The sequence below is a fragment of the Cherax quadricarinatus genome, chromosome 22 (genome assembly GCF_038502225.1).
Source record: "Cherax quadricarinatus isolate ZL_2023a chromosome 22, ASM3850222v1, whole genome shotgun sequence".
NCBI lineage: Eukaryota > Metazoa > Arthropoda > Malacostraca > Decapoda > Parastacidae > Cherax > Cherax quadricarinatus.
In genome coordinates this window covers 21,586,340-21,613,829 of record NC_091313.1, presented here as the reverse complement: position 1 = coordinate 21,613,829, position 27,490 = coordinate 21,586,340, and the positions used below count along the sequence as shown (strand labels likewise).

General features: G+C 41.1%; 1 protein-coding gene and 1 long non-coding RNA gene across 2 annotated transcripts in view; one reads left to right on the top strand and one right to left on the bottom strand.

The window, feature by feature from the left end:
* The window catches only part of LOC128689739 (endoplasmic reticulum membrane sensor NFE2L1), a 411,774-nt gene extending 390,491 nt beyond the window's left edge, over window positions 1-21,283 (top strand). Inside the window, exon 6 of the mRNA XM_070087539.1 lies at window positions 14,441-21,283. Coding sequence (XP_069943640.1) covers window positions 14,441-14,461 — 21 coding nt within the window. The 3' untranslated portion in view covers window positions 14,462-21,283. The remainder of the gene's footprint in view (window positions 1-14,440) is intronic.
* Window positions 1-27,490, bottom strand: part of LOC138853067 (uncharacterized) — a 100,774-nt gene that overhangs the window by 10,487 nt on the left and 62,797 nt on the right. The gene's annotated exons all lie outside the window — the stretch shown is intronic.

Sequence of the window (27,490 nt, the reverse complement as noted above, 5' to 3'; positions counted from 1 at the left end):
CTCACCTAACCTGTCAATAGTCACCTACCTGAAGGTTACATAAAGACAGTTCCGGGGGTCACTGTCCCTACCGATCAGTCCCAGACCAGGCCTCATTGTTTGATGGCCTGATCAATCAGGCTATAGGTGCTAGTTGTATGCACTTCAACTTAGGCACCACAGCCCGGCTGATCAGTAACTAACTTTAGAAACGTGCCAGCTTCCCTCTTGAAGACAGCTAAGAGTCTGTTGGTAATTCCCCATATGTATGAAGGGAGGGTGTTGAAAAGTCTTGGTCCCTTTACACTTACGATGTTACCTCCTAGTGTACTCATTACACCTGTGTTTTTCATTGGAGATATTTTGCTGCATTTGCCGAGCATCTTCCTTTCGTAGGGAGTGATTTCTGGTGTGCAGATTTGGGACTAATCCCTACAGAATTTTCTTGGTATAAATTATGATATATCTTTCTCACCTACGTTCCGGGGAGTACAGTTATAGGGACTTCAAGCGTCCCCAATAATTTAGGTACTTAGCTGATTTTATACGAGCAGTGAAGGTTCTCTTCACTTTCTCCAGTTCTACGTTTTTACTTTTCTAAAAAGACGCTGTTAGTATGCAGTAATTTTCCAGTCTAGGGACAGCAAATGACTTAAAAGAGCATCAACATTGACTTGACATTTTGTTTTGAAGGTTCTAATTATTCAGTCTATCAGTTTTCTTGCATTTCTGATATCAACACTGTTGTGTTCCATACACATAAAATTGTGTGATATTATCTTTAAATCCCTCACATTCTTCTTTCGCTTTGAGTGGTTTGAGATTGCTTTACACCTCTTCTAGTTTTTAATTTTTTTTTTTTTTCATTTTTTTTCCATGGATAAATTTGTCCTCGTTGAACATAGTGTTTTCTGTGGCCCACTGGAAGACCTAGTAAACATCATCTTGCACCATCATTGTGGCCTCACTAAATGCCATTCTCTTACAGACTTTGATTATGGTGCTATGACTTGTCTCTGTCTCTGTCGGATATGAGAATGAGAAAGAGAATTGAGGTGAGTACTGTGCCTTGAGGAACAGAGCTTTTCACTTTGTTGACTATTGCTCTTTGTATCCAATTTGTTTGAAAAAATAAAATCCAGATGACCACTTTTCCAGTTATTCCTTTTGCACACATTTTGTGTGCATTTACACGTTGATCTCATTTGTCGAATGTTTTTGCAAAGTCTCTGTGTAGTGCATCTGTGTTTTGTTTATATTCTAGTGCGTCTAGGAGCATATAATGGTCCAGCAACTGCTGGAGGCAGGAGTCTGAGCATGGCGTGTTGCCCTGTGTGAGGGAAAAGTTCATTAGATAGGAATGGTGGAAATATAAATGAATGGCGGTGGTAATTTGTTAGGCAGTATGCTTGTTCTGTTAGTTGTGAACATTATTTCCGGTACCCCACCCTTCTTCACCCTGTGAGAGATGACGTGTGTCCCTCCAAAGGCCGTACGCTTATTTTTTGAGTGATTTCTCGACTGTTGTGTAATTTTTGTGTTTTCTTTATTTTAGCCTTGATTGTCGGCTCATGACCCGACACAGGCGAAATAAGAGGGGCACCACTGATCTTGAACAGATCTTACATTCAATCTGGCAGCTGTACCTACACTGGTCCCCCTTCCAATGGTAGCCGACTCGCAATCAGCTACAAACCATTCTAGCAGCTGTTCCCCAGTTATCCCACCAGTATTTCATGGTGGTTCTCTACTGCTTCACAAGTGTTGTGGTGGTCAGAGGATCCCAGTACCTCTATTCCTCAGAATCCCTACTCGTGTTCGGGTCACTGCCTACACAGTGTGTCAACAGTCACGTCCACCTGTGACCCCCACCTACCACCATCACCATCACCATCAACAACGTCTCAGCGTTGCTAACCACGATTCAGATCTACGACATGCCCAGAACATCGGCACGGCACCATTTTCCATTACGTATTGCGCACATATTAGATTTGAATCACTAATTATATGTATATATATATATATATATATATATATATATATATATATATATATATATATATATATATATATATATATATATATATATATATATATATATATATATATATATATATAGGTAGGTAGTAGGTTGGTAGACAGCAACCACCCAGGGAAGTACTACCGTCCTGCCAGATGACTGTGAAACAGAAACCTGTAACTATTTTGCATGATAGTAGGATTGCTGGTTTCTATTTCTGTCTCATAAACACGCTAGATAACAGGGATATCTTGCTACTCCTACTTACACTTTGGTCACACTTCACAGACACGCACATGCATATATATATACGTACATCTAGGTTTTTCTCCTTTTTCTAAATAGCTCTTGTTCTTCTTTATTTCTTCTATTGTCCATGGGGAAGTGGAAAAGAATCTTTCCTCCGTAAGCCATGCGTGTCGTATGAGGCGACTAAAATGCCGGGAGCAATGGGCTAGTAACCCCTTCTCCTGTAGACATTTACTAAAAAAGAGAAGAAGAAAAACTTTATAAAACTGGGGTGCTTAAATGTGCGTGGATGTAGTGCGGATGACAAGAAACCGATGATTGCTGAGGTTATGAATGAAAAGAAGTTGGATGTCCTGGCCCTAAGCGAAACAAAGCTGAAGGGGGTAGGGGAGTTTCAATGGGGGGGAATAAATGGGATTAAATCTGGAGTATCTGAGAGAGTTAGAGCAAAGGAAGGGGTAGCAGTAATGTTGAATGATCAGTTATGGAAGGAGAAAAGAGAATATGAATGTGTAAATGCAAGAATTATGTGGATTAAAGTAAAGGTTGGATGCGAGAAGTGGGTCATAATAAGCGTGTATGCACCTGGAGAAGAGAGGAATGCAGAGGAGAGAGAGAGTTTTTGGGAGATGTTAAGTGAATGTATAGGAACCTTTGAACCAAGTGAGAGAGTAATTGTGGTAGGGGACCTGAATGCTAAAGTTGGAGAAACTTTTAGAGAGGGTGTGGTAGGTAAGTTTGGGGTGCCAGGTGTAAATGATAATGGGAGCCCTTTGATTGAACTTTGTATAGAAAGGGGTTTAGTTATAGGTAATACATATTTTAAGAAAAAGAGGATAAATAAGTATACAAGATATGATGTAGGGCGAAATGACAGTAGTTTGTTGGATTATGTATTGGTAGATAAAAGACTGTTGAGTAGACTTCAGGATGTACATGTTTATAGAGGGGCCACAGATATATCAGATCACTTTCTAGTTGTAGCTACACTAAGAGTAAAAGGTAGATGGGATACAAGGAGAATAGAAGCATCAGGGAAGAGAGAGGTGAAGGTTTATAAACTAAAAGAGGAGGCAGTTAGGGTAAGATATAAACAGCTATTGGAGGATAGATGGGCTAATGAGAGCATAGGCAATGGGGTCAAAGAGGTATGGGGTAGGTTTAAAAATGTAGTGTTAGAGTGTTCAGCAGAAGTTTGTGGTTATAGGAAAGTGGGTGCGGGAGGGAAGAGGAGCGATTGGTGGAATGATGATGTGAAGAGAGTAGTAAGGGAGAAAAAGTTCGCATATGAAAAGTTTTTACAAAGTAGAAGTGATGCAAGGAGGGAAGAGTATATGGAGAAAAAGAGAGAGGTTAAGAGAGTGGTGAAGCAATGTAAAAAGAGAGCGAATGAGAGAGTGGGTGAGATGTTATCAACAAATTTTGTTGAAAATAAGAAAAAGTTTTGGAGTGAGATTAACAAGTTAAGAAAGCCTAGAGAACAAATGGATTTGTCAGTTAAAAATAGGAGAGGAGAGTTATTAAATGGAGAGTTAGAGGTATTGGGAAGATGGAGGGAATATTTTGAGGAATTGTTAAATGTTGATGAAGATAGGGAAGCTGTGATTTCGTGTATAGGGCAAGGAGGAACAACATCTTGTAGGAGTGAGGAAGAGCCAGTTGTGAGTGTGGGGGAAGTTCGTGAGGCAGTAGGTAAAATGAAAGGGGGTAAGGCAGCCGGGATTGATGGGATAAAGATAGAAATGTTAAAAGCAGGTGGGGATATAGTTTTGGAGTGGTTGGTGCAATTATTTAATAAATGTATGGAAGAGGGTAAGGTACCTAGGGATTGGCAGAGAGCATGCATAGTTCCTTTGTATAAAGGCAAAGGGGATTAAAGAGAGTGCAAAAAATATAGGGGGATAAGTCTGTTGAGTATGCCTGGCAAAGTGTATGGTAGAGTTATTATTGAAAGAATTAAGAGTAAGACGGAGAATAGGATAGCAGATGAACAAGGAGGCTTTAGGAAAGGTAGGGGGGTGTGTGGACCAGGTGTTTACAGTAAAACATGTAAGTGAACAGTATTTAGATAAGGCTAAAGAGGTCTTTGTGGCATTTATGGATTTGGAAAAGGCGTATGACAGGGTGGATAGGGGGGCAATGTGGCAGATGTTGCAGGTGTATGGTGTAGGAGGTAGGTTACTGAAAGCAGTGAAGAGTTTTTACGAGGATAGTGAGGCTCAAGTTAGAGTATGTAGGAAAGAGGGAAATTATTTCCCAGTAAAAGTAGGCCTTAGACAAGGATGTGTGATGTCACCGTGGTTGTTTAATATATTTATAGATGGGGTTGTAAGAGAAGTAAATGCGAGGGTCTTGGCAAGAGGCGTGGAGTTAAAAGATAAAGAATCACACATAAAGTGGGAGTTGTCACAGTTGCTCTTTGCTGATGATACTGTGCTCTTGGGAGATTCTGAAGAGAAGTTGCAGAGATTGGTGGATGAATTTGGTAGGGTGTGCAAAAGAAGAAAATTGAAAGTGAATACAGGAAAGAGTAAGGTTATGAGGATAACAAAAAGATTAGGTGATGAAAGATTGGATATCAGATTGGAGGGAGAGAGTATGGAGGAGGTGAATGTATTCAGATATTTGGAAGTTGACATGTCAGCGGGTGGTTCTATGAAAGATGAGGTGAATCATAGAATTGATGAGGGGAAAAGGGTGAGTGGTGCACTTAGGAGTCTGTGGAGACAAAGAACTTTGTCCTTGGAGGCAAAGAGGGGGATGTATGAGAGTATAGTTTTACCAACGCTCTTATATGGGTGTGAAGCATGGGTGATGAATGTTGCAGCGAGGAGAAGGCTGGAGGCAGTGGAGATGTCATGTCTGAGAGCAATGTGTGGTGTGAATATAATGCAGAGAATTCGTAGTTTGGAAGTTAGGAGGAGGTGCGGGATTACCAAAACTGTTGTCCAGAGGGCGGAGGAAGGGTTGTTGAGGTGGTTCGGACATGTGGAGAGAATATAACGAAACAGAATAACTTCAACAGTGTATCAGTCTGTAGTGGAAGGAAGGCGGGGTAGGGGTAGGCCTAGGAAAGGTTGGAGGGAGGGGGTAAAGGAGGTTTTGTGTGCGAGGGGCTTGGACTTCCAGCAGGCATGCGTGAGCGTGTTTGATAGGAGTGAATGGAGACAAATGGTTTTTAATACTTGACGTGCTGTTGGAGTGTGAGCAAAGTAACATTTATGAAGGGATTCAGGGAAACCGGCAGGCCGGACTTGAGTCCTGGAGATGGGAAGTACAGTGCCTGCACTCTGAAGGAAGGGTGTTAATGTTGCAGTTTAAAAACTGTAGTGTAAAGCACCCTTCTGGCAAGACAGTGATGGAGTGAATGATGGTGAAAGTTTTTCTTTTTCGGGCCACCCTGCCTTGGTGGGAATCGGCCAGTGTGATAATAAATATATATATATATATATATATATATATATATATATATATATATATATATATATATATATATATATATATATCTATACACACATATATAAAGAACATAACATAAGAAGGAAGGAACACTGCATCATGCCTACTGACCCATGCGGGCAGGCCCTAACGTAGTCAGGTCAGGTCACATTCACTTAAGGAAGGAGCACGGCATCTGACCTAGTAGCACAATCTAGTCAGGTCTAACTCACACTCACCCGCACTCACTCATTTCTTTGCTTCAAGTAGGATTAATTTCATATTTAAGTGTTTTATATTCAAGTTTTACATATTATTAATAAAATTGTTTATCTTATGTTATCATTGATTTTTCTATCTTTACATTTCCATAAGGAGGAACCAGCCGCCCCAAATACTCTTTGAGGGTGTGAGTGAGCTGCTGAACCTTCACACTCTGGGTTATGCAGTCACTGTTAGTTCTTGTGCTTAGCAAACTTGCTTTATTTTAAATTTAAAAAAAATATAATAATATAAACATCAGCGTTATAGGCCTATTCTTTTTGCATTTTTTAGTGCCACCTTTATGGATTGGCACTATTTTTTAATGACTCTGGGATGACTGTTATGTCCAGACTGCATCTTCTTTGAATATTTAAGGAATGAGACTTTTTTTTTTCATTTTTGACGAATATGGAGTTCTGCGAGTCCATGTATGTGGTAGAATGCATGGGCATACGTTCACTGATATCTTCAGAGTCGAGTGGGGTTACGTCAGAAATTATGAAGATGTTTAGGTAAGACACATATGCAATATGGAATAATATTATTCCAGACAATGGAACAATACTCTTCTCCAGACTGAGGGACTGACCACCTCAAAACTTTAAGGGTGATGGACTGATTACATCGTCTTCAAGTATCTTCTGCTTCTATCAACTTTGCTGTACTCGACTGAAGAAGCCTACCGTGTAGGCGAAACGTTTCGAAATAAAGATACCTAACTGTTGCATATGTGTCTTACCTAAACAACCTGTCGGTATTTTATACCATTTTATTGTTCAATTATGAAGATGTTGACCGAGTTTTGGGTCGCATTCATGAAAAAATCTTTCGAACTGGCAGTCTTTAGTCTACTTAATGGCTCACTGAACACACTCATCTTGCCACTCTGGTATTTAGCTCATTTCTTTATTTTCATTAGTGTAAGTTCCATCTCCAGCTCACTCACCTAACTTATCATTACTCACCTAGCCTCCAACACACTCACATATCATTACTCACTAAGCCTCCAACACACTCACCTAGCCTCCAACACACTCACATATCATTACTCACTAAGCCTCCAACCCACTCACCTAGCCTCCAACACACTCACATATCATTGCTCACTAAGCCTCCAACCCACTCACCTAGCCTCCAACACACTCACATATAATTACTCACCTAGCCTCCAACACACTCACCTAGCCTCCAACACACTCACCTAGCCTCCAACACACTCACATATCATTACTCACCTAGCCTCCAACACACTCACCTAGCCTCCAACCCACTCACCTAGCCTCCAACACACTCACATATCATTACTCACCTAGCCTCCAACACACTCACCTAGCCTCCAACCCAATCACCTAGCCTCCAACACACTCACATATCATTACTCACCTAGCCTCCAACACACTCACCTAGCCTCCAACCCACTCACCTAGCCTCCAACACACTCACATATCATTACTCACCTAGCCTCCAACACACTCACCTAGCCTCCAACACACTCACCTAGCCTCCAACACACTCACCTAGCCTCCAACACACTCACATATCATTGCTCATATCATTGCCTATAAATAGTCCAGTCTTCATCAGTACTCACTTATTACACTGCTAACCTTTCAGGTCTCGCTTAACTTTCCAGACTCATCCAGCCTCCCAGACTCGTCCAACCTCCTAAACTTCATTTAGCTTCCTAGACTCGCCCAACCTTCCAGATTTCATCTAGTCTTCCAGAATTAACTCAGCCTCACAGACCTAACCTCCCAGACTTCACCTAACCTCCTAGACGTCAGCACCTAGGGTATCCATAAATGAGACATAATGTGTGTGTCGTATGTTTCACTTGTTGTGTAGCGTTGCCAGTTGTTCGTTCTTATCTTTGATACACAATAAGGGGACACTGTATCAACGTCCGTCGTCCTAGACTATTCAACATCTTACCAAAAGATACCACAAACACTGCTGGGACAAGTGTAGAAATCTTCAAGAAAAAACTGGACAGGTATCTTAACCAAGATGCCAAATCAACCAGGCTGCGATGGATATGAGTCATCGGATCACCAGCAGCAATAGCCTGATTGACTAGGCAAGTACCAGACGAGCCGGCCCTGTGGCCGGGCTACGGGAGTAGGAAAACTCTCATAACGTATCAAAGGTATATCAAAGGATATATCTTTAATGGACTTTCAGAGTTTTTTCCCTCTGCTCCCGCAGCCTGGCCCTAAGCCAGGCTTGACTGGTGCTTGTCTGTCAGTCAGGCTGTTGCTGCTGGCGGCCCGCTGGCCCATTTATCCATCACAGCCTGGTTGATACGGCCACCACCAGAGCTTCCACCGGGGCAGCTACAAAACTACTTTTTATGCACTGGCTTTAATGGCAATGTTGTCATTGTTAGTTAGGGCTTAGAATAGCTCTAGTTGTTAAATTTTTTTGTGATGCATGCTTACCTATTTGTGTTGTGTTTTTGTTGTTGCAGGAGCGGAGCTGTGTTCTTTGTGTTCCGTCTTCAGTGTTTACTCTGTGATTTTGTCTCCAGAGTTTTCTATGGTTACAGCAAATGCTGTCCACTCTTCTTGAATCCCGTTCCTTGTGTGTGTGTGTGTGTGTGTGAGGTGGAGAGAGAGAGAGAGAGAGAGAGAGAGAGAGACATTGCTGGTGCTTTTGACCTAGTGTGGCACCAGGACCTCTTGGCAAAACTTACAGCACTTCGACGTATCTCGCATCTGCTTAACAGTAGGGGTTGCAAGAATCTGTATGAGGCACAAGTACGCTCACACCTTGAGTATGCTCCACTCTCTTGGTTTGCCTCCCCCTTCCCTCTCATCTGCGACTACTTTGACAGAGAGAACAGAGCAAGACGTCTCATCTCTCGCCTGGACCCACCCTGGATAGATCTGTCATTTCAGCAGAGCCTTCAACACAGGAGGGATGTGGGTGGCCTTACTGTTATGTACAAGGCCAACATTGTCAAAGTACCACACTTGGCTCCACTTCGAGGACAGTGAGAAGCAAGCTTCTATACTACAAAACGGGCAGAAAGCAGCAACTTCACTCTGGCTGTACCTTTCTCCAGAACATCCCTTCATCTGAGATCATCTATCCCCAGGATGACTCGAGTCTGGAACACATTCGTACAGCATTATGATGTCAACGAGATAGTCAGTTGATCTAATGAAAATGCTGGCCCACAGATGGCTCCTACTTCATCCTGTTCCCTACTTGTATGTTTCATAACAATAGCAATAAAAATGCTTTCAAATGAGCTGATGTAGGTAGCAGCTCTTAGCTTGTCAATAATGTTAGGAATCCTTAACTTGTAAATAGCTTGTCAATAAAGCTAGGGATCCTTAACCTAACCTTGTCTAACCCTGTGTAAAAAAAAGAAAGAGGGAGGAGGGAGGGAGGGAGAGAGAGAGAGAGAGAGAGAGAGAGAGAGAGAGAGAGAGAGAGTGTAAATGGCCCTCTGTGGAAAGAAGCAAATGTACTCCCTGTTCACAAAAAGAAGAGCAGAGCAGAAATCAGCAACTACAGACCAGTGTCACTCCTGTCAATCACTGGTAAAATCCTTGAGACAATAATCTCAAGATAAATGACAGAGTTTTTTGACTACCACTCACTACTTTGTGATCGTCAGTATGGCTTCAGGAAAGGTTACTCTGCTGCTGATCTGTTGTTAAACCTCTCCACTAAGTGACACCAGTCACTAGATGAATCCAAAGTCAGCTGTGTGGTAGCACTGGACATTGCTGGCGCTTTCGACCGGGTGTGGCACCAGGGCCTCTTAGCAAAACTTCAAGCACTGGGAATTGCAGGCTCTATGCTATGTCTCCTCAGTGATTACCTTCATGGTAGATCTCTAAGTGTAGTTCTCAAAGGAACGGAATCAGCAAGACATCCTATTGGGGCAAGCGTTCCACAAGGAAGCGTGCTGGGACCATTGTTATGGAATGTCTACTTCAAGGACCTTCTTCATCTCATCCCAGAATCCCATGCATATGCATACGACTGTACACTGACATTCACTTATCCAAGAGAAGAAATGCCAGCTGCTCTTAGCTACATCAATCACCAGGTAAGAGCTATATCAGCTTGGGGAAATAGATGGCAACATTTGCACCTGAGAAAACGCAAATGATGAAGGTCTCTAGGTACCATGATGGTAATGCTGGTGCAGTAGTAAGGATGAATGGGAGGGTGTTGGCACCTGAAGAAGAAGTTGATATCCTTGGGGTGAAATTTGACTCAAAACTAACCATGAAGAACCATGTAAATCTTACAAACAAGGCAGCCAGGAAGCTTACAGCACTTCGCCGTATCTCGCATCTGCTTGACAGTAGGGGTTGCAAGGTTCTGTACGAGGCACAAGTACGCTCACACCTTGAGTATGCTCCACTTTCTTGGTTTGCCTGCCCCCCCCCTCTCATCTGCGACTGCTTGACAGAGTAGAGAAGAGAGCAAGACGTCTCATCTCTCGCCTGGACCCATCCTGGATAGATCTGTCATTTCAGCAGAGCCTTCAACACAGGAGGGATGTGGGTGGCCTTACTGTTATGTACAATGCCAATATTGTCAAAGTACCACACTTGGATCCACTTCGAGGACAGCGTGAAACAAGCTTTTATGCCACAAGACGGGCAGAAAGCAGCAACTTCACTCTGGCTGTACCCTTCTCCAGACCATCACTCCATCTGAGATCATACATACCCAGGATGACTCGAGTATGGAACACATTCGTACAACATAATGATGTCAACGAGATAAAGTCAGTTGTTCAAATGAAAATACTGGCCCACAGATGGCTCCAACTTCATCCTGTTCCCTACTTGTATGTCTCATAACAAAAAAAAAAAAGCTTTCAAATGAGCTGATGTAGGTAACAGCTCTTCGCTTGCCAATAAAGTTAGGAATCCTTAACCTGTAAATAGCTTGTCAATAAAGCTTAGGGTCCTTAACCTAACCTTGTCACACCCTGTGTAAAAAAAAAAAAAAAGAGATTGAGATAACTACTTATTTGTACCTAGTGAAGCTGGGCTGTGCTCGTCTTCAGTGTTTAACATAAGTTATAATTCCTTAACATGTCCATTGTGTATAGTACCTAATTTGCGCTTATGTTCGCTCTCTTACACGAGTGATACTTTCCACGTGTGCCGATTTCTGGTTATATCGAACGTAGCTATCTGTCAAATCATTGAAACTAGATTACATACAAAAACCTGCAACATTTTTTCAGATAATACGCATCACTAATTTTATAATGGCTACATAAAGCAACTGTCATATCACTGTAATGTGAATTTAATTGCAAATGCAGATGTTGTAAGTAGCTTGGACGTTGACCGCTGTTAACAAGGGTATGGATAGCGTTTGATGATTGATCACCTTGGCGGTGTGTGTGATTAGAGTGAGTGAGCCATTGCGTGCGTAAGAGAGCTTTCCAATGTGTGAAAAACTGGTCTCCTTGTAGTTACAGAAGCAGAACTATGTGGTGTCCCGTCTTCCATGCCTGTGGTTATAAATCATGGCATCATGTCTTATGTGTGTTTGTATTCCTATAAGAACAGAGTTTTAGAAATTATTCAGGTGATGCCTTGTGTACTAGACTCATCTCCAGGTCTTTATTGAGATTTTCAGCCTGATTCCTTCTCCTTCCTCAGGATTAATCAATCCTTGCATTTGCTAAGATTGATTAATCCTGCAGTTTATCCTTCCCTCGCCCTCTCCGGTTTTTACTCTTCTTAGTTTCACATTACCTGCGAGCAGGGATACATCGGATTCTGTCTCTACCAGCATGTTGCTGATTTATACCAAACACTGCACCGGCCCCAGTACCCGTTCTTGTGAAATTCATCTGGTCTTGCCCATTTTGAAGTATGTTTCTGATCAGTTATTCTTTGATATACTGTAGTGTCTTCCCTGTTATTTCTCTCTCTCTCTCTCTCTCTCTCTCTCTCTCTCTCTCTCTCTCTCTCTCTCTCTCTCTCTCTCTCTCTCTCTCTCTCTCTCTCTCTCTCTCTCTCTCTCTCTGTTGAAGGAGGGGTAAAATGAGTTGTTTGCTTGCGCTAAACAAATCTTTATCAGGTATAAGGAGAATCATTAAGTTAGGACAATGTGAGTGAAGGTATTACCTCGTGTATGACGTAGTGTTTATCTTGTAACAAGTGACTCTTGTGATGGTGCGCTTATGCTGTCGCATCACAACTTGTCCACTTGGCAACTGTCCTGCAATCAATTTTGCCATATCTCCTCGAAAACTAGTAGGAACATCACAGAATTTATATCATTCATTAATATTAATTAACACTAAACCTAGCCTGACCTTATATAGGTTGGAAGGTATTAAGCTCTAATATATTACGTAAATTTTGCAGGGTTAGGTCGGGTTGATAAGTTGACTTGGTGCTAAATTAAAAAGTTGCTTACTACAATTCACGTTAATACATCTATCTACATACAAGATATATTTGTTAAAAATATCGATTATTTTAAAAGTTTGACTTGTGTGACTGACTTGCCTTATTAAACTTGGGATGTTTTATATGGTGGTGCTGATTAAGTTTTAGATTTTGCCGCATTATCAATCTTATGGAGGGTAGCACAAGAGCCTATGGATACACAAAAGTCCTTGGAACTAGACCCCAAAAGGATTTACAGGAGTACATTTGGATTCATATCTACAATTGTCTTATCTGTTGTAAGCACATTTAGGATATTTATTTAATATGTCTGGTATCCTATTTTCATTAATAAAATATTTTTACATATCACATAGGTTATTATATTGTCTTTGTATTACTTAATAAGTGAACAATTTAGCACCTGTTGTTAGAAATAGTGGCCATAAGGCTGACCATATATTTTTGCATTTAGAAATGATCATCTGTGTGTCTGCCAAACTGCCAGAAATACTTATAACCAAGCCTAAGCCTGACTACATCATCGTATTCACATCGCACGTTGCTCCGTAGACATGCTTATCCACATTCATGTTATCATAATGAGTAAAAGAGCTACTCGAGCTTTTAACTGCATCCTTATGACAGTCACTTCTTATATTTACTTCTCTCCTAATATTATTCATAATGCTGGAGACAGATATACCAAAGTTACATTTTACATTTTTCTTCGTGGTACTTTCTTTGGCTAACTTAATAACTTTATCATGAAGGAGTAATTCAGTGTGTGATGGAATCCATAAAAGTTGTACATTACCGTTAATTCCATTTTCTCTGATTTTTAAGTATTTATAAATGACTTATCCAATGTGTATATTGTTAGTCATTATGTGAGTTAAGTGTCTAATGATAACATAGAATCAGTAATAATGAAAGTCAAGCTCAGTGTCAAAAGAGAGTAGAAGGTATAACGATGCCGATAATATGGATGGCGGACACAGGTGTAAACAAGAAAGAGATCCAGTACAGATGTGCTAAGCGTATACACTTGTGGCTTTTCGTCCACATCAGTGCCACAGGTTAATTTTAGTGCAAAGAATTCAGTTTGCAGTGTTAACGTCCAGGTTTTAATTCTTATGAATCTGCTCGTATGTGGTCGCTACCTCCACTGTTTAGACAGTGTTGATTTATATAGTTCGTGATAGTGAATGAGCTTCGTCTTTGTTCATGTGAATCATGGTTGGGGAGGGTTGTCCTGCCTGTGGGAATGGGAGATTACAGTGGGGGCTGCCCTCCTACTGGGGATTGTAGGAGGCGTGGAGGCTTCCCTACCTGTGGGGATAAGAGTGCATTGGCCAATCAGAATTGCAGTAAAGTTTAGCACGTTCTCACATGAGAATGCATCAGTCTGGAGGAATACGAAATAGATGTGCATCGTCGGACAAGAGAGCACACGTAGCTCACTGGTAGAGCCCTCGGCTCTCGAAAAAAAAAAAAGACTCGGATTTGATTCCCAGGCGGGTAAGACCAATAGGTAAGTCTCCCTTCACCTGCTGCCCATTTTCACCTGGCAACAAATAAGTTAATGGGTGTTAATTAACGGTTGTTGTGTTTTCAACAAAATTGGATACATCAGTAGTGTGCTGCTACCCTGTTTTACAGGATATCTGCACCTACCTGGAGTCACCTGGAGGGTGTTCCGGGGGGTCCATGATCAGGGCTCGCGGTACATCAGGACCAGATCAACCGGCAGGAACAAAAGCTGACAATTCCATCACACAAAATGGACTACATGCATAGTATACAAATTTGTCAGCCTGAGCTGGGACACTTTCTGAGTATCATCCTTGGCGGGATGGGGAAGTGGTAGTATATCTTATGTATGCCTCTTTTTGAAAGGAGCTGTGACAGTATAACAGCTTTTAGTCTGTAAATTCAACGGTATAAAATATAAGAGGCTGGAGTGTATTCATGTAGGAGCATGGTGCGTCGATGCGCATCTATGCTCGCACAATGACACAAGTGTGGTAATAATTCATGCTGATCTACCGTCACCCAAGCTCCCGCTGTCTCTTATAATTGTCTGCAATTTTTGTCTTGACAGGTATGTGAGAGCCAGTCGTAGCTGACCGCAGCCTCCGCCACCAGGTAAGACGTAGAGTTATCAATGTTTCTTTTCTGTCACCATCAGCAGCATGTAAGACGTAGAAACTAATTAGGTATATAAGGAGAGCGGTCAGAGGTGATTTGTCTGACACTAGGCTTCCCCCGTGGTCTCCATAGCAACCAAAATATTCTACGGTACCTTCCATGATCTCCATAGCAACCATATATTCTTAGATAAACACATTTCTAATGTGTTTTTTTTTACATTTCATCATTTAAAATATCGTGTTGCTTCCCAATGGGATTAAAGAGGTGGGTGCAGGTGATTTTTTTATCATGTTTGTGGAAGAGGCCGCCAGGAATAGGTGGCGACAAGTGAAGCATTTCACAACGATCAGTTTAACAAGCTTAAACTGAGTCATTTGGGTAGGGATGGGGGGAGACGCATGCTCCCACATCAGTATTTTCTCTCTTAACAAACATTTGCAACAAGACGTGTGCCAAACTGTGTTCATTTATCTGGATCCCAATAGTGACAATAGTGAAGGAAATAAATAATCTGGAAGACAAGTTTCTTGTTAGGACAACGTTTTGCTCGGTGTAGAGCTTAATAAGTTCTACACTGCCAGTAAAAGCTTGTTCTATAACGTATAGTCTTTATCGCAGTTTGAATAATAAATGAATTTAGCTCGATCCCTTTATTATTACCACTGGTACCAGACTTGTGGGACACCTTGTGTAGGCACGCATTAATAGTGAATTTAAACTCTTAAGTAGTCGTCTTGCGACCTTAATTATCTTTTTGATCTTAAATATTTGATGTAGTCAAATCTTATTTTGTAATTAATGTTATTAAGAGAGTTAGGCCCCACGTAAGTGAGCTAACTAATCATTGTATTTTCTTTGATAACCAGATAACAGGTCAAGTGATTTTATCTCTCATTAAAATTTAATAATTATACTTTCAAATTGTGTCTATAATTTTTCTTATAAGGTAATTTGTGGAGTTACGCAATCACCAGCACCAGGTAAGTTGTGGAGTTACGCAATCACCAGCACCAGGTAAGTTGTGGAGTTACGCAGTCACCAGCACCAAGTAAGTTACGCACGATTGGTCCGCGATTAAGGAGCGTAGGGAAAGGCACCTTGTGCCATTAATATTCTTTTACTCCATGACATCACACACACCTCTGAAAATTAATACATCTTGCTGTTACTTAACACCCTGCAGGATAATCACACCTTGCTTCACTGCATACACTCTTAATGCCGCATCGTAAACACTTTAATGTCACACATACAACGCTGCAGTTTAAATGCCACACTGTTATACAACCACACAATATTATTCAACCAGTTACATCGCCACAGTTATAATTCGTTACAGGCATACATGCCACATTATTACAAAGTCACACAAGGCTTCAGTCACTTGTACATCAGTGTCTTACAGTGATATGAAACTTCAATCATATATATGTCAGTGTTACAGTCACATAAGGCTTCAGTCATTGGTAGAGAGAGCGGGACGACCGTCCGGGGCTTCACGCTCGGCAGGCTGAACCTGAACATCCACATTACGATATATGACATATTTCGTGCACACTGTAACCTTACAAACACCCAGGAAAGATGTAACATAAATTAAGAACAAAAAAAATAGTTGTACCATGATATTCGTAGTAAGTGCTGCAGGACATGCATGTTGCTTGGTACAGTTGTCTATTAGACTCTCAGCTGAACCGTAGGCAAGAGTTTACAATTTTGTATTTGTGATGAGTGGTAAACAGCAATTTTACTCACGAGCATCAACAGTGTAGTGAATTAGCTCGTGGGTGAACGTGTTCGTTTTATACACCATTGTCATGTCAAAGTCTGTTAAACTATGTCACCGTCATCGTGTTTCCTGAACAGAGAAAATAATACACATGATACTATAAATATTAAATGTACTGGCTACCAGCATTGATTTTTGTTTTTACTTGTACGTGGGATATGATTTTCTTGAAGCGAGTATAAGAATATTGAACTAGGATTTGGTTAGTGCACTTCTTACGGCTGTTATCTTTTATATACATATGTTAATGGTTCCGGGATGACCAATAATGTAGCCAGGTCTCAGACTAGACCTCTAAAATTAAAAAGGAAATATTACAGGACTAAGGATACATTAAGAAACACAGAAAAGTAAAGTGTTTGCCGAATGTAAGTAGAACTCTGTGAAATTTAATAATTGTTGAATTGCACCGAGAACCCAACACGTGAAGGCAAATGTGAGTCGATGTAAATACTGAAGTGTTTAGAGTACTGTCTTACACTAGTTTATTATTATTTATTTGAAGCCTTAGCACGTTTGAGTCACTGAGCGCCACTTGTAATGAAGGATAATATTTGTCTTCTAATCCCAAGAGACACGCTACCGATTATAATCAGTAGTTGATCGTTTTACATATAGTGTCATAATATGGTTCCTCTCACGGTACGACTAGAAAAACCTTCCCAAGCATGACTTCACTGCAAGACCTCAAGATTACAAGAATAGGTGACGAAACTCCCCAACGGGGAGCCGACCCCGTGTCATGGCATGGAGAAGACCCGGGTCGTGGTGCACCCGGTGACCTACCTCGGCCTGTGCATCTCACTGTTACGTTGTTGGGAGGGATACACTGCCCTTCTTTATTAGTTTTTTCTTTTTGGTTGGGCACGTGCGTGCCCATTCTCGCAACCACAGCTGAAGACGAGATACGAGCATAACTCAGCTTCTCTAGCTACGAATAGGTAATAATAATAATAATAATAATAATAATAATATTTCTGCAAGTACATGTACAACGTATGCAGACCTATGTAGTTAACACCAGTGACATAATATATAGAGTCCCTTGTTATGCAGAGCATTTCGGGACAGTTAGGTCAGTTTTTTCCCCAGGATGCGACTTTTACCAGTCGACTAGCATCCAGGTGTTTATTTACTGCTAGGTGAACAGGGACATCAGGTGTCTTAAGGAAACACGCCCTAATATTTCCACCCGTACCAGGGATCGAACCTTGGACCTCTGTGTGAGATGAGTGCGCTGGCAACCACACTGACGATAGTGAACTGAATTATTCATTGAATAAAATGGCAAATGGAAACTAGAGGTGTGCCGAGCCCATATCCATCTCCAACCTTCAAGAGGAGTTCCTCGAGGCTGGGGAAGGGGCTCTGGTTCCAGAAGATTTGACCTACCCTTCCTCTTTATTGGCTCTAACATTATTACTTCCCATTCCCCAGGCGCTGTGTTATCTATGAGTTTAATGCCTCTCAGTAATAATAATTACGTCTTAAAATTATTACCCATGAAGTGGTAAGTGGTGTTTATATACAGTGGTATTACTAACAACAATCAGTGAATACTTAAAGCAGCCACGATAACCACACAGTGCATTAAAGCACCCATTCTCTCTCACAGAAGGCATTTCTGTGAATTTTTTTAGATAGCAGACAACGAAACACGTCGACATACAAACTAGTTAAAAATATAAATGATCACCAAGGTTGAAGAAGGAAGCCTGGCTGCGATGCCTTAAGAAAAATACTGGAAACCGGTTACACATATAAAATAAACTCACCACAGTGAAGGATTAAAAAAAGAGGAAAATAAAATTATTTTTTTTTAGGTTACAAACAAATGCAGAAATTCGTATCAGTGTTTTCTTACAGTGAAATCTGGGTTGAGAAATATATTATGTGTAGATGTATTAGAGTAAATATATTGCGTGAAGGAATTAAGTCTGTTCAGTATGTGAAGGTCAAAGCTGCACAAAATATGTTGAAGTCGTCAATTGATGTGGTGGAAGCAGTAGAACAGTAGAATGTTACGTAGCAGTAGCACTGCAGTAGCAGTAGCAGTGGCAGTGAACATCACTGCGCAGATAAGAAATATAAAAAACTGTTTAGAACCTTTATAAAATCTTTCACTTATAATCATCTTCTTGGGAAATTTTGATTTAAACTTGAAGTGAAATATAGCATTGTCTGGAATATTACAAGTACTGTATGTGAACTACTACCTAGAAGTATCCTAGATGAACGAGGTACATGTCAGAGCACTCCAAAGACTCGGTGACAAGATCGTGTTGATGAAGCAAATAATGAAATCTACTGTAATTGATAATGTTCAGAATAGTTCTTCATGAATTATGAGGCAATAATCAGACACTCTACAGATACAGTGTATTCAGATACCCTCAGTGATGTACCGCAGTGCATAAATTCTTTTATTGCCATATAAAGAAACATCCAACGTGAAGGATGTTTAGGAAAAATTAACTACAACATTTTTACAAGTGAGTGTGACAAAATAAATATTGAGACACTCCCACATTACTAGGTAACTGTTCCCAGCACTCTAATATCAGAACTCGACTTAGACTGTAGACCGGTATCATCGACACGCATAATATGTAAGGTTATGAACAAGATTATCAGAAGAGTGGTAGAGCGCCTTGACAGGAGAAGGTTCGTAAACAACAACCAACACGGCTTTAGAGATGCGTGGAAAAGCTGAATTCAGATATATACAGCATTTTGTACAAACGTGACCCATCCCATCCTGAGAAACATTATGAATGCGGAAGATACTGAAGAAGAAAACAAAAGTTAATTAGCTAATTAATAGACCAAAATTAACAGGACAAATTACATCAGTGTTACCCAAAGTTAGAAAGAAAGAACAAAGAGGCACAATGCCGTGACTGGATCAATACACAAATAATCCGTCCGTCCGAGACGGACCGAAACGTTGTCGTAAGCTTCTCTATTCTATATGCATGTTATTTATGTTTTATCCAGAGTTACCTGAGATGTAGCGAGAGGTAAAAACCCTCATACCACACAGAGTAAATACCAACTCCAAAATAAAGGACATTCAGAGAGGTATGAAGATTGAAATAACTGTTCACATATGCACAATCTAAACGAAAACCTTATCCATTATTGGTTCCCTACTTGCAAGAACAGGTACACACACCGAGACTACAAACATATGAGGGTAATACTAAAACGATAGTTTGAATCTTTGTTTTTACCATCCACTGTTTAACATGAAGAATTGAACTCGTAGTTTTAATGAACCTGCCTCATAACGAGTATTAATGCAAAACATTGATTTTGCCTTTTGGTACTTAAGGGGCACGTAAGTTCCCAGGTCTTCTAATAACATGTTCATTTTTCCACTATAATCTACCTTGTCCATAATTACTATCGCATTTGCTTTGTCTCTTTCGTAAGGTGAAGTCCAAGATCTTTCCGTAATTCATGGAAAGATCCTGGACTTCAGCTGACGAAACAGACAAAGCAAATGCGTTAGTAATTATGGACAAGGTATATTATAGTGGAAAAATGAACATGTTATTAGAAGATTTGGGAACTTACGTGCCCCTTAAGTTAAGATTCCTAATGTGAAATCTTTATTTAACGAATCAGTATGCTAATAACATACGAATTGTACGTTAGAAGAACTATCAGATATAAAGAAATTCTCTCAAACGGGCAAAAAAAAAAAAATAAAACCATGGTCATCTGTGACGCAGTTTTACTGCTTCAGTAGGACAAGAACCAAAGAAAATAAGAAAAGTATGTATACAGATGGCAGTCAGACTTTTTATCGAACAGCTGTAATGTGTAAAAAACAAAAGAATAATAGCAGCGGATACGGATAAAATAAAAAAAAGACTAATAATGTAAGTCGACTAATGTTTGGAAAATGACAGGTTTTAAATTAAGAATTTTCAAAACAAGAACCTACTCCTGACTCTTTAAGTAGGTGTTGCCATGATGGAGGACTCTTCATCCAAGAATTGAAATTACCCTCGTTTTCCTCGGATCAGACTTGACTTTGTATCACTCCCCAGGCGCTGCATAACCCCATCGGGTTTAGTCTTCATAAATATAACAGTTATAATCCAGTGATAGTATTTTTCAAAAGCACTTGTACTCTCTCTCATGTAGAATATTGTTTGTGCTGGCAGCTACTTTCAGTGTAGGCGAGACATCCCAGCTAGAAGGTAAACATACATTATTTACCGTAGGTATAGAACCAGTGATACTTATAAAAAACATAAGAACTTTGTAGAATACAGAAATACCTGATAATATAGAAAATAATTGAAGATCATGTCCTTAAGTTACACACAGCAACTTACTGTATTGAGAGATACGAAAGAAAGTATAGAATGTCCACATTGGTGAGCATATGAGGGCAATAAGCACAGAGCAGCACAATGTTAACACACGTGGTCCATGGCTCTTCAACTTGATATCAGCAGTTTGTAAGAAATATTAGCGAAAGGAAAGTTTAAGTCTCTAAGAAGGAGCATACTAGTTACAACAGGAGTTACCAGATCAGCCAGATTATTATGGCAGTGTGGGTCAGCGGGCAGCAACAACCTGACCTGAATCACACAGGACTATGAAAGTAGTAGAAATTTCTATACCCGTCTCAAGGGTTTTACAGGTAAAATGGTAGCAGTGTTGGCAATAAATCTGAATGTGATGTTGACGGTGGTGTTGGTAGTATAAATGTGATGTTGATGGTGGTGTTAGTAGTATAAATATGCTATTGGCTGTGGTATTAGTATTAAGTATAAATGTGTTGTTGGTGGCGGTATTGCTAGTAGGCATGAATGTGTTATTGGTGGTGTTAGCTAGATGCAGTATGGTGGTGATAGTGGGCGGCCTGGATGTGCTGTTGGTGGTAGTGGTGGTGGGCGACAGAAAGGATGTTGGTGACAGTGGTGGTAGGAGTCAGGGATGGTAGTGGTGGGTCGGTGGTGGGTTAGTGAGGCCTGGAGGGGTGAGGTGAGTGGCGGCCATCTTGTGGCTCCCTGCAGACCACCACTGTACTCTCCGCTCTTCGTAATTTAATTAATGACAACTTACACGTGCTTCTGTCTTTGTTTATGTATATATATATATATTTTTTTTCCATTGCACATATTCATATGCCTTAATTTTATTCAGATTTTTGTAAGTATTTTTGAGTAATTGTTTGTCTCGTTTTTGCTTGATCTTGATACCTGTCTCTTATTTTTAATATGTTCCTGAGGCTTATTACCTTAGATTAAACATTATACCCAGGTTTATTTCCTTCTTTTAAACTTGCCTTCGAGGTTTATTTCCTTGTTTTAAACATGCTTGTGAAGCTTATTTTGTTGTTTTAAATATTCTCTCGAGGCTTATTTTGTTGTTTTTAAGCATCCCCCGAGGCTTTTTTCTTGTTTTAAACGTCCCTGGTTGGTTAATGACAAACATGTTACAAGAAGGGGAAAAATAATCAACGCGGAAATATTACAGATACAGACCAGTAACTAAAACATTCACATGAGACAAGAAGCACAAGTTGAGCAAGAAAACGTTTGCATATGAAAAATCAAATAAAAATTCCTCGCTTCAGTTGGCCCACAGCTCAGAAGAGTTGAAGTATAGCGCGGCCGACAGGTAGTAGAAAGACATCAACAAAACGAGACCTTTACTAGTCCGACGTTTTATCTACTTGATCAAAGACCTACTCAAAGAAGCTCATATACCTAAATAGAACGACAGGAACACGTAAAAGACCTGGGAATAATTATGTTAGCTGACATTTCTTTTAAGGAACATAACAAGACAATGATCACGACATCCAGGAAGATGACGGGGTGAGTATTGAGAACTGTCAAAACAAAGGAAATAATGCCAATGGTGACACTTCAAATCGCTAGTGCTTCCTTATTTAGAATATTGCTCAATGCTGACGGCCCCGTTCAAAGCAGGAGAGATATCAGAGCTGGAACAAATACACAGATCGTTTACGGCTCACATTGAGCCTGTAAAGCACCTAAATTACTGGGAACGTCTTCAAGCCTTGAACATGTACTCATTGGAGCGAAGGAGAGAGATATACATGATAATATACACCTGGAAAGTACTTGAGGGCTTGGTCCCAAATCTGCACACTGCCATAACAGCATACTGGAGTGAGAGATATGGAAGGAAGTGTAAAATAAACCCAGTGAGGAGCAGGGGTGCGGTGGGAACAATAAGGGAACACTGTATCAACATCCGGGGTCCCAGACTATTCAACATCTTACCAGAAGATATTAGAAACACGGCTGGGACAAGTATAGAAGCCTTCAAGAGGAAACTGGACAAGTATCTTCACCAGGTGCCAGGTCAACCAGGCTGTGATCGATATGTGGGGCAGCGGGCCTCCAGCAGCAACAGCCTGGTTGATCAGACAAGCACCGGCCTATAGCAGGGCTTTTAGAGTAGTTAAACTCGAAACTCCTCAAAGGTATATCAAAGGTACCCATCACGAAAGAGAGAATTGCTCGAAATCATTAAAAAAAATATAAATGAGTGTTTAGCAATCCACTCCAGGGAGCTTATTTCCTTACCTCTCAGCACCCTACAAATCATATATATGATATAAGCAGAAATCCCCCCCCAATCAAAAAAGAAATGGACATGTACACACATACGGCACCTGGACCTGCTTGCAAGAGCACTCAGCATTCTTTGGAGAAAGAGCCTAGATCTATGTGAAATCCCAGATGCTGTAAAAAGAGAAGACGTAGATCCTGCGCACACAGTAGGCAGCAGAGCCACAGGAAAAAAAACAGACCAGTTGCACTAACAAGGTGGTGAGAAACCAAAGTTATCATGATCTTTACAACACAAGCCAGCATAAGTTAGGGCGGAAGATCATGTTAATTTCACCTATAACACTGTTTCACATATTTCATTATAACACAGTCACGGAGGCTTTGAAGAAAACCAAAAGTTAAGGCTTTTGAAAAATGTGAGCCCGGAGCGAAAGCAAAATAAATATTTATTTTTCCTAACAAATGGAACATAAAGAAAAGTAAATAAAGTAAAATCTAGTCTTAGCTTAGTAAAAAGTTCAGTACCCCAAGGCGACGGTCCTGGTGCCTTTACTGTTTCTCATCATAATAACAGACATGGATAAAAATATCAGCCACAGCTTCCGTAGAAGACACGGAAAACTTGCAACAGATTCGTAGGGGCGCTATGAGCATAGTAAGAGAACAGTATGTCACTATCAATATTTCAAGATTCATGAACCTGCTACCAGCAGTTATTAGAAATATTGACGCAGTAAGTGTAGAAGCTTTCCAGAAAAAGACTGAATCACTTAATTTGCCAAGTGCCAGGTTCGCAACAACCTGGTTAAACATGTAATAACCAGGCCTCCCGATGAATCCAGGGAGGGAGGGAGGGAGGGGAGGGGAGGGAGGGGAGGGGAGGGAGGGAGGGGAGGGGAGGGAGGGAGGGAGGGGAGGGAGGGAGGGAGGGGAGGGAGGGAGGGAGGGGAGGGAGGGAGGGAGGGGAGGGAGGGAGGGAGGGGAGGGGAGGGAGGGAGGGGAGGGGAGGGAGGGAGGGGAGGGAGGGATGGAGGGAGGGGAGGGAGGGAGGGGAGGGAGGGAGGGGAGGGAGGGAGGGAGGGGAGGGGGAGGGAGGGGAGGGGAGGGAGGGGAGGGAGGGAGGGGAGGGAGGGAGGGGAGGGAGGGAGGGGAGGGAGGGAGGGAGGGCGGGCGGTCATTGAAGAGTCAGAGGCCTCTGACACTCAACAAGCTGTCTAATTGTACGTGTCGTGCCCCTGGCAATAGTGAACATAACACTGCTGTATATGTGGCTACAGTGATCACACTGCACATAGCACTGCTGTATATGTGGCTACAGTGATCACACTGCACATAGCACTGCTGTATATGTGGCTACAGTGATCACACTGCACATAGCACTGCTGTATATGTGGCTACAGTGATCACACTGCACATAGCACTGCTGTATATGTGGCTACAGTGATCACACTGCACATAGCACTGCTGTATATGTGGCTACAGTGATCACACTGCACATAGCACTGCTGTATATGTGGCTACAGTGATCACACTGCACATAGCACTGCTGTATATGTGGCTACAGTGATCACACTGCACATAGCACTGCTGTATGTGTGGCTACAGTGATCACACTGCACATAGCACTGCTGTATATGTGGCTACAGTGATCACACTGCACATAGCACTGCTGTATATGTGGCTACAGTGATCACACTGCACATAGCACTGCTGTATATGTGGCTACAGTGATCACACTGCACATAGCACTGCTGTATATGTGGCTACAGTGATCACACTGCACATAACACTGCTGTATATGTGGCTACAGTGATCGCACTGCACATAGCACTGCTGTATATGTGGCTACAGTGATCACACTGCACATAGCACTGCTGTATGTGTGACTACAGTGATCACACTGCACATAGCACTGCTGTATATGTGGCTACAGTGATCACACTGCACATAGCACTGCTGTATGTGTGGCTACAGTGATCACACTGCACATAGCACTGCTGTATATGTGGCTACAGTGATCACACTGCACATAGCACTGCTGTATATGTGGCTACAGTGATCACACTGCACATAGCACTGCTGTATGTGTGGCTACAGTGATCACACTGCACATAGCACTGCTGTATATGTGGCTACAGTGATCACACTGCACATAGCACTGCTGTATGTGTGGCTACAGTGATCACACTGCACATAGCACTGCTGTATGTGTCACTACAGTGATCACACTGCACATAGCACTGCTGTATATGTGGCCAAATACAACAACATAACACTTTTGTTTATGTGGCCAGAGTGATCACACTGAATATAGCATTGCTGTATGTGTATGACCACAGTGATTACGTTAAACATAGCACTGCTGTATGTGTGGTCACAGTGATCACGCAACATGGCACTGCTGTATGTGTGGTCACAGTGATCACGCAACATGGCATTGCTGTACGTGTGGTCACAATGATCACGCAACATGGCACTACTGTATGTGTGGTCACAATGATCACGCAACATGGCATTGCTGTATGTGTGGTCACAGTGATCACGCAACATGGCATTGCTGTACGTGTGGTCACAATGATCACGCAACATGGCACTACTGTATGTGTGGTCACAGTGATCACGCAAAATGGCACTACTGTATGTGTGGTCACAGTGATCACGCAACATGGCACTACTGTATGTGTGGTCACAGTGATCACGCAACATGGCACTACTGTATGTGTGGTCACAGTGATCACGCAACATGGCATTGCTGTATGTGTGGTCACAGTGATCACGCAACATAGCATTGCTGTATGTGTGGTCACAGTGATCACGTAACATAGCACTACTGTATGTTTGATTAAAATACACTTTAAAGTATACTGTGTTCAATATTGCTCGTCTGTTGTGTATACCTTGGTACACATTTACAAATCGTGTATAGTAAGCTACTGATTTACATTATATAGTTTGTACACTAACAATTGAACGTTGTGTATTCATTTTGGCTTCATTGGTACAGTGGTGGGTTGTTGAAGCCATTTTTGGCCCCACTTGGACAATATTGAGTTGGTGAGGTCATTTTTATGTTAGTAAGGGTACTACCTGATTTTACGTAAACCACATTATTGACTTCACAGTATTGTTTGTACTCCTAATATGTATTACGTCTTGTTTGTACTCCTAGTATGTATTACGTCTTGTTTGTACTCCTAGTATGTATTACGATTGTTTGAACTCTCAGTACGTAATACGTTTTGTTAGGACTCCCAGTACGCAACAGTACAATTGTAGATCTGTGTTATGTGGTATGATTCGAGTTTGTAAAGTGGGAGAGAGAAAGAGAAAGAGAGGCTGTGGTTGAGGCGATTGTGAAAGGTGCCTGTGTTATGACCCCTTCCCCTTCCCTCCCCTCATATCATCCCCTCCCCTTCCCCCACACTCCACCCCTCCCTAGCCATTCCCCACACCCCACTCTCACCCGCTCTACAAAATGGCGCCTCAGAGCTAGAAAATGTTAGAACGGAGGCTGAAGACAGAGAAGGTCCTCGTTGACTGGTGGGAGGTAACACCTGGACAACATAGTCACATGAAGGACACAAAAGTATATACCAAACAGAAGATGAAGATTTCTTACTCCATAGTATGACACAAGGGGCGACAGTTGATGCAATCAGAAAAAAAGCTCTGCCCTCTCTAACGTGGTAGAACAGGGAAATATGATAGAAAAATTGGTAGTAAGTGTAACAATAATTATATATATATATATATATATATATATATATATATATATATATATATATATATATATATATATATATATATATATATATTATAATGTCGTGCCGAATAGGTAAAACTTGCTATTTTGGCTTAAATAGCCACGTTCTTCGTGCTGAATAAGGCAACCGAAAATTTGTGTATTCAATAATTTCCCAAAAATCATCCTGAACCTAACAAAAAAATATATTTCATATTGCTTGTTTATTATTAAATTATTGTAAACTTATCTAAGATATATTTAGTTGGATTAGGCTAAATTAAATTGAGCTTGTTATAATAAGGATAGGTAAGTTTTCTAAGGTTCTATTGGCACAAAATTATTAATTTTTACATTAACATAAATGAAAAAATATATCTTCAAACGTGTAAGAGAAAATATTAGAAAGGACTTAATTTTAAACAAGTTCTTGCTAATTGACCAATTTTACCTATTCGGCACTACACACACACACACACACACACACACACACACACACACACACACACATATACATCAGTGTGTGTGTGTACCTCCCTATATAAAATATAGAGAAGTACCACCTCTAGAACTGTCCTGGGGACCCTCATCCTCAGAGAAAAGAATAAACTTGCTTCAGGGAAAACTCAAGGTTCTCCCTGAAGCTGTTTGAGAATTTTCTCCTACCACCCCCTATATTTAATATATATTTTATTTAAAGACAGAATACATTGACAAAACATGGAACGGAATCAGCAAGACATCCTATTGGGGTAAGTGTTCCACAAGGAAGCGTGCTGGGACCATTGTTATGGAATGTCTACTTCAACGACCTTCTTCATCTCATCCCAGAATCACATGCATATGCAGACGACTGTACACTGACATTCACTTATCCAAGAGAAGAAATGCCAGCTGCAC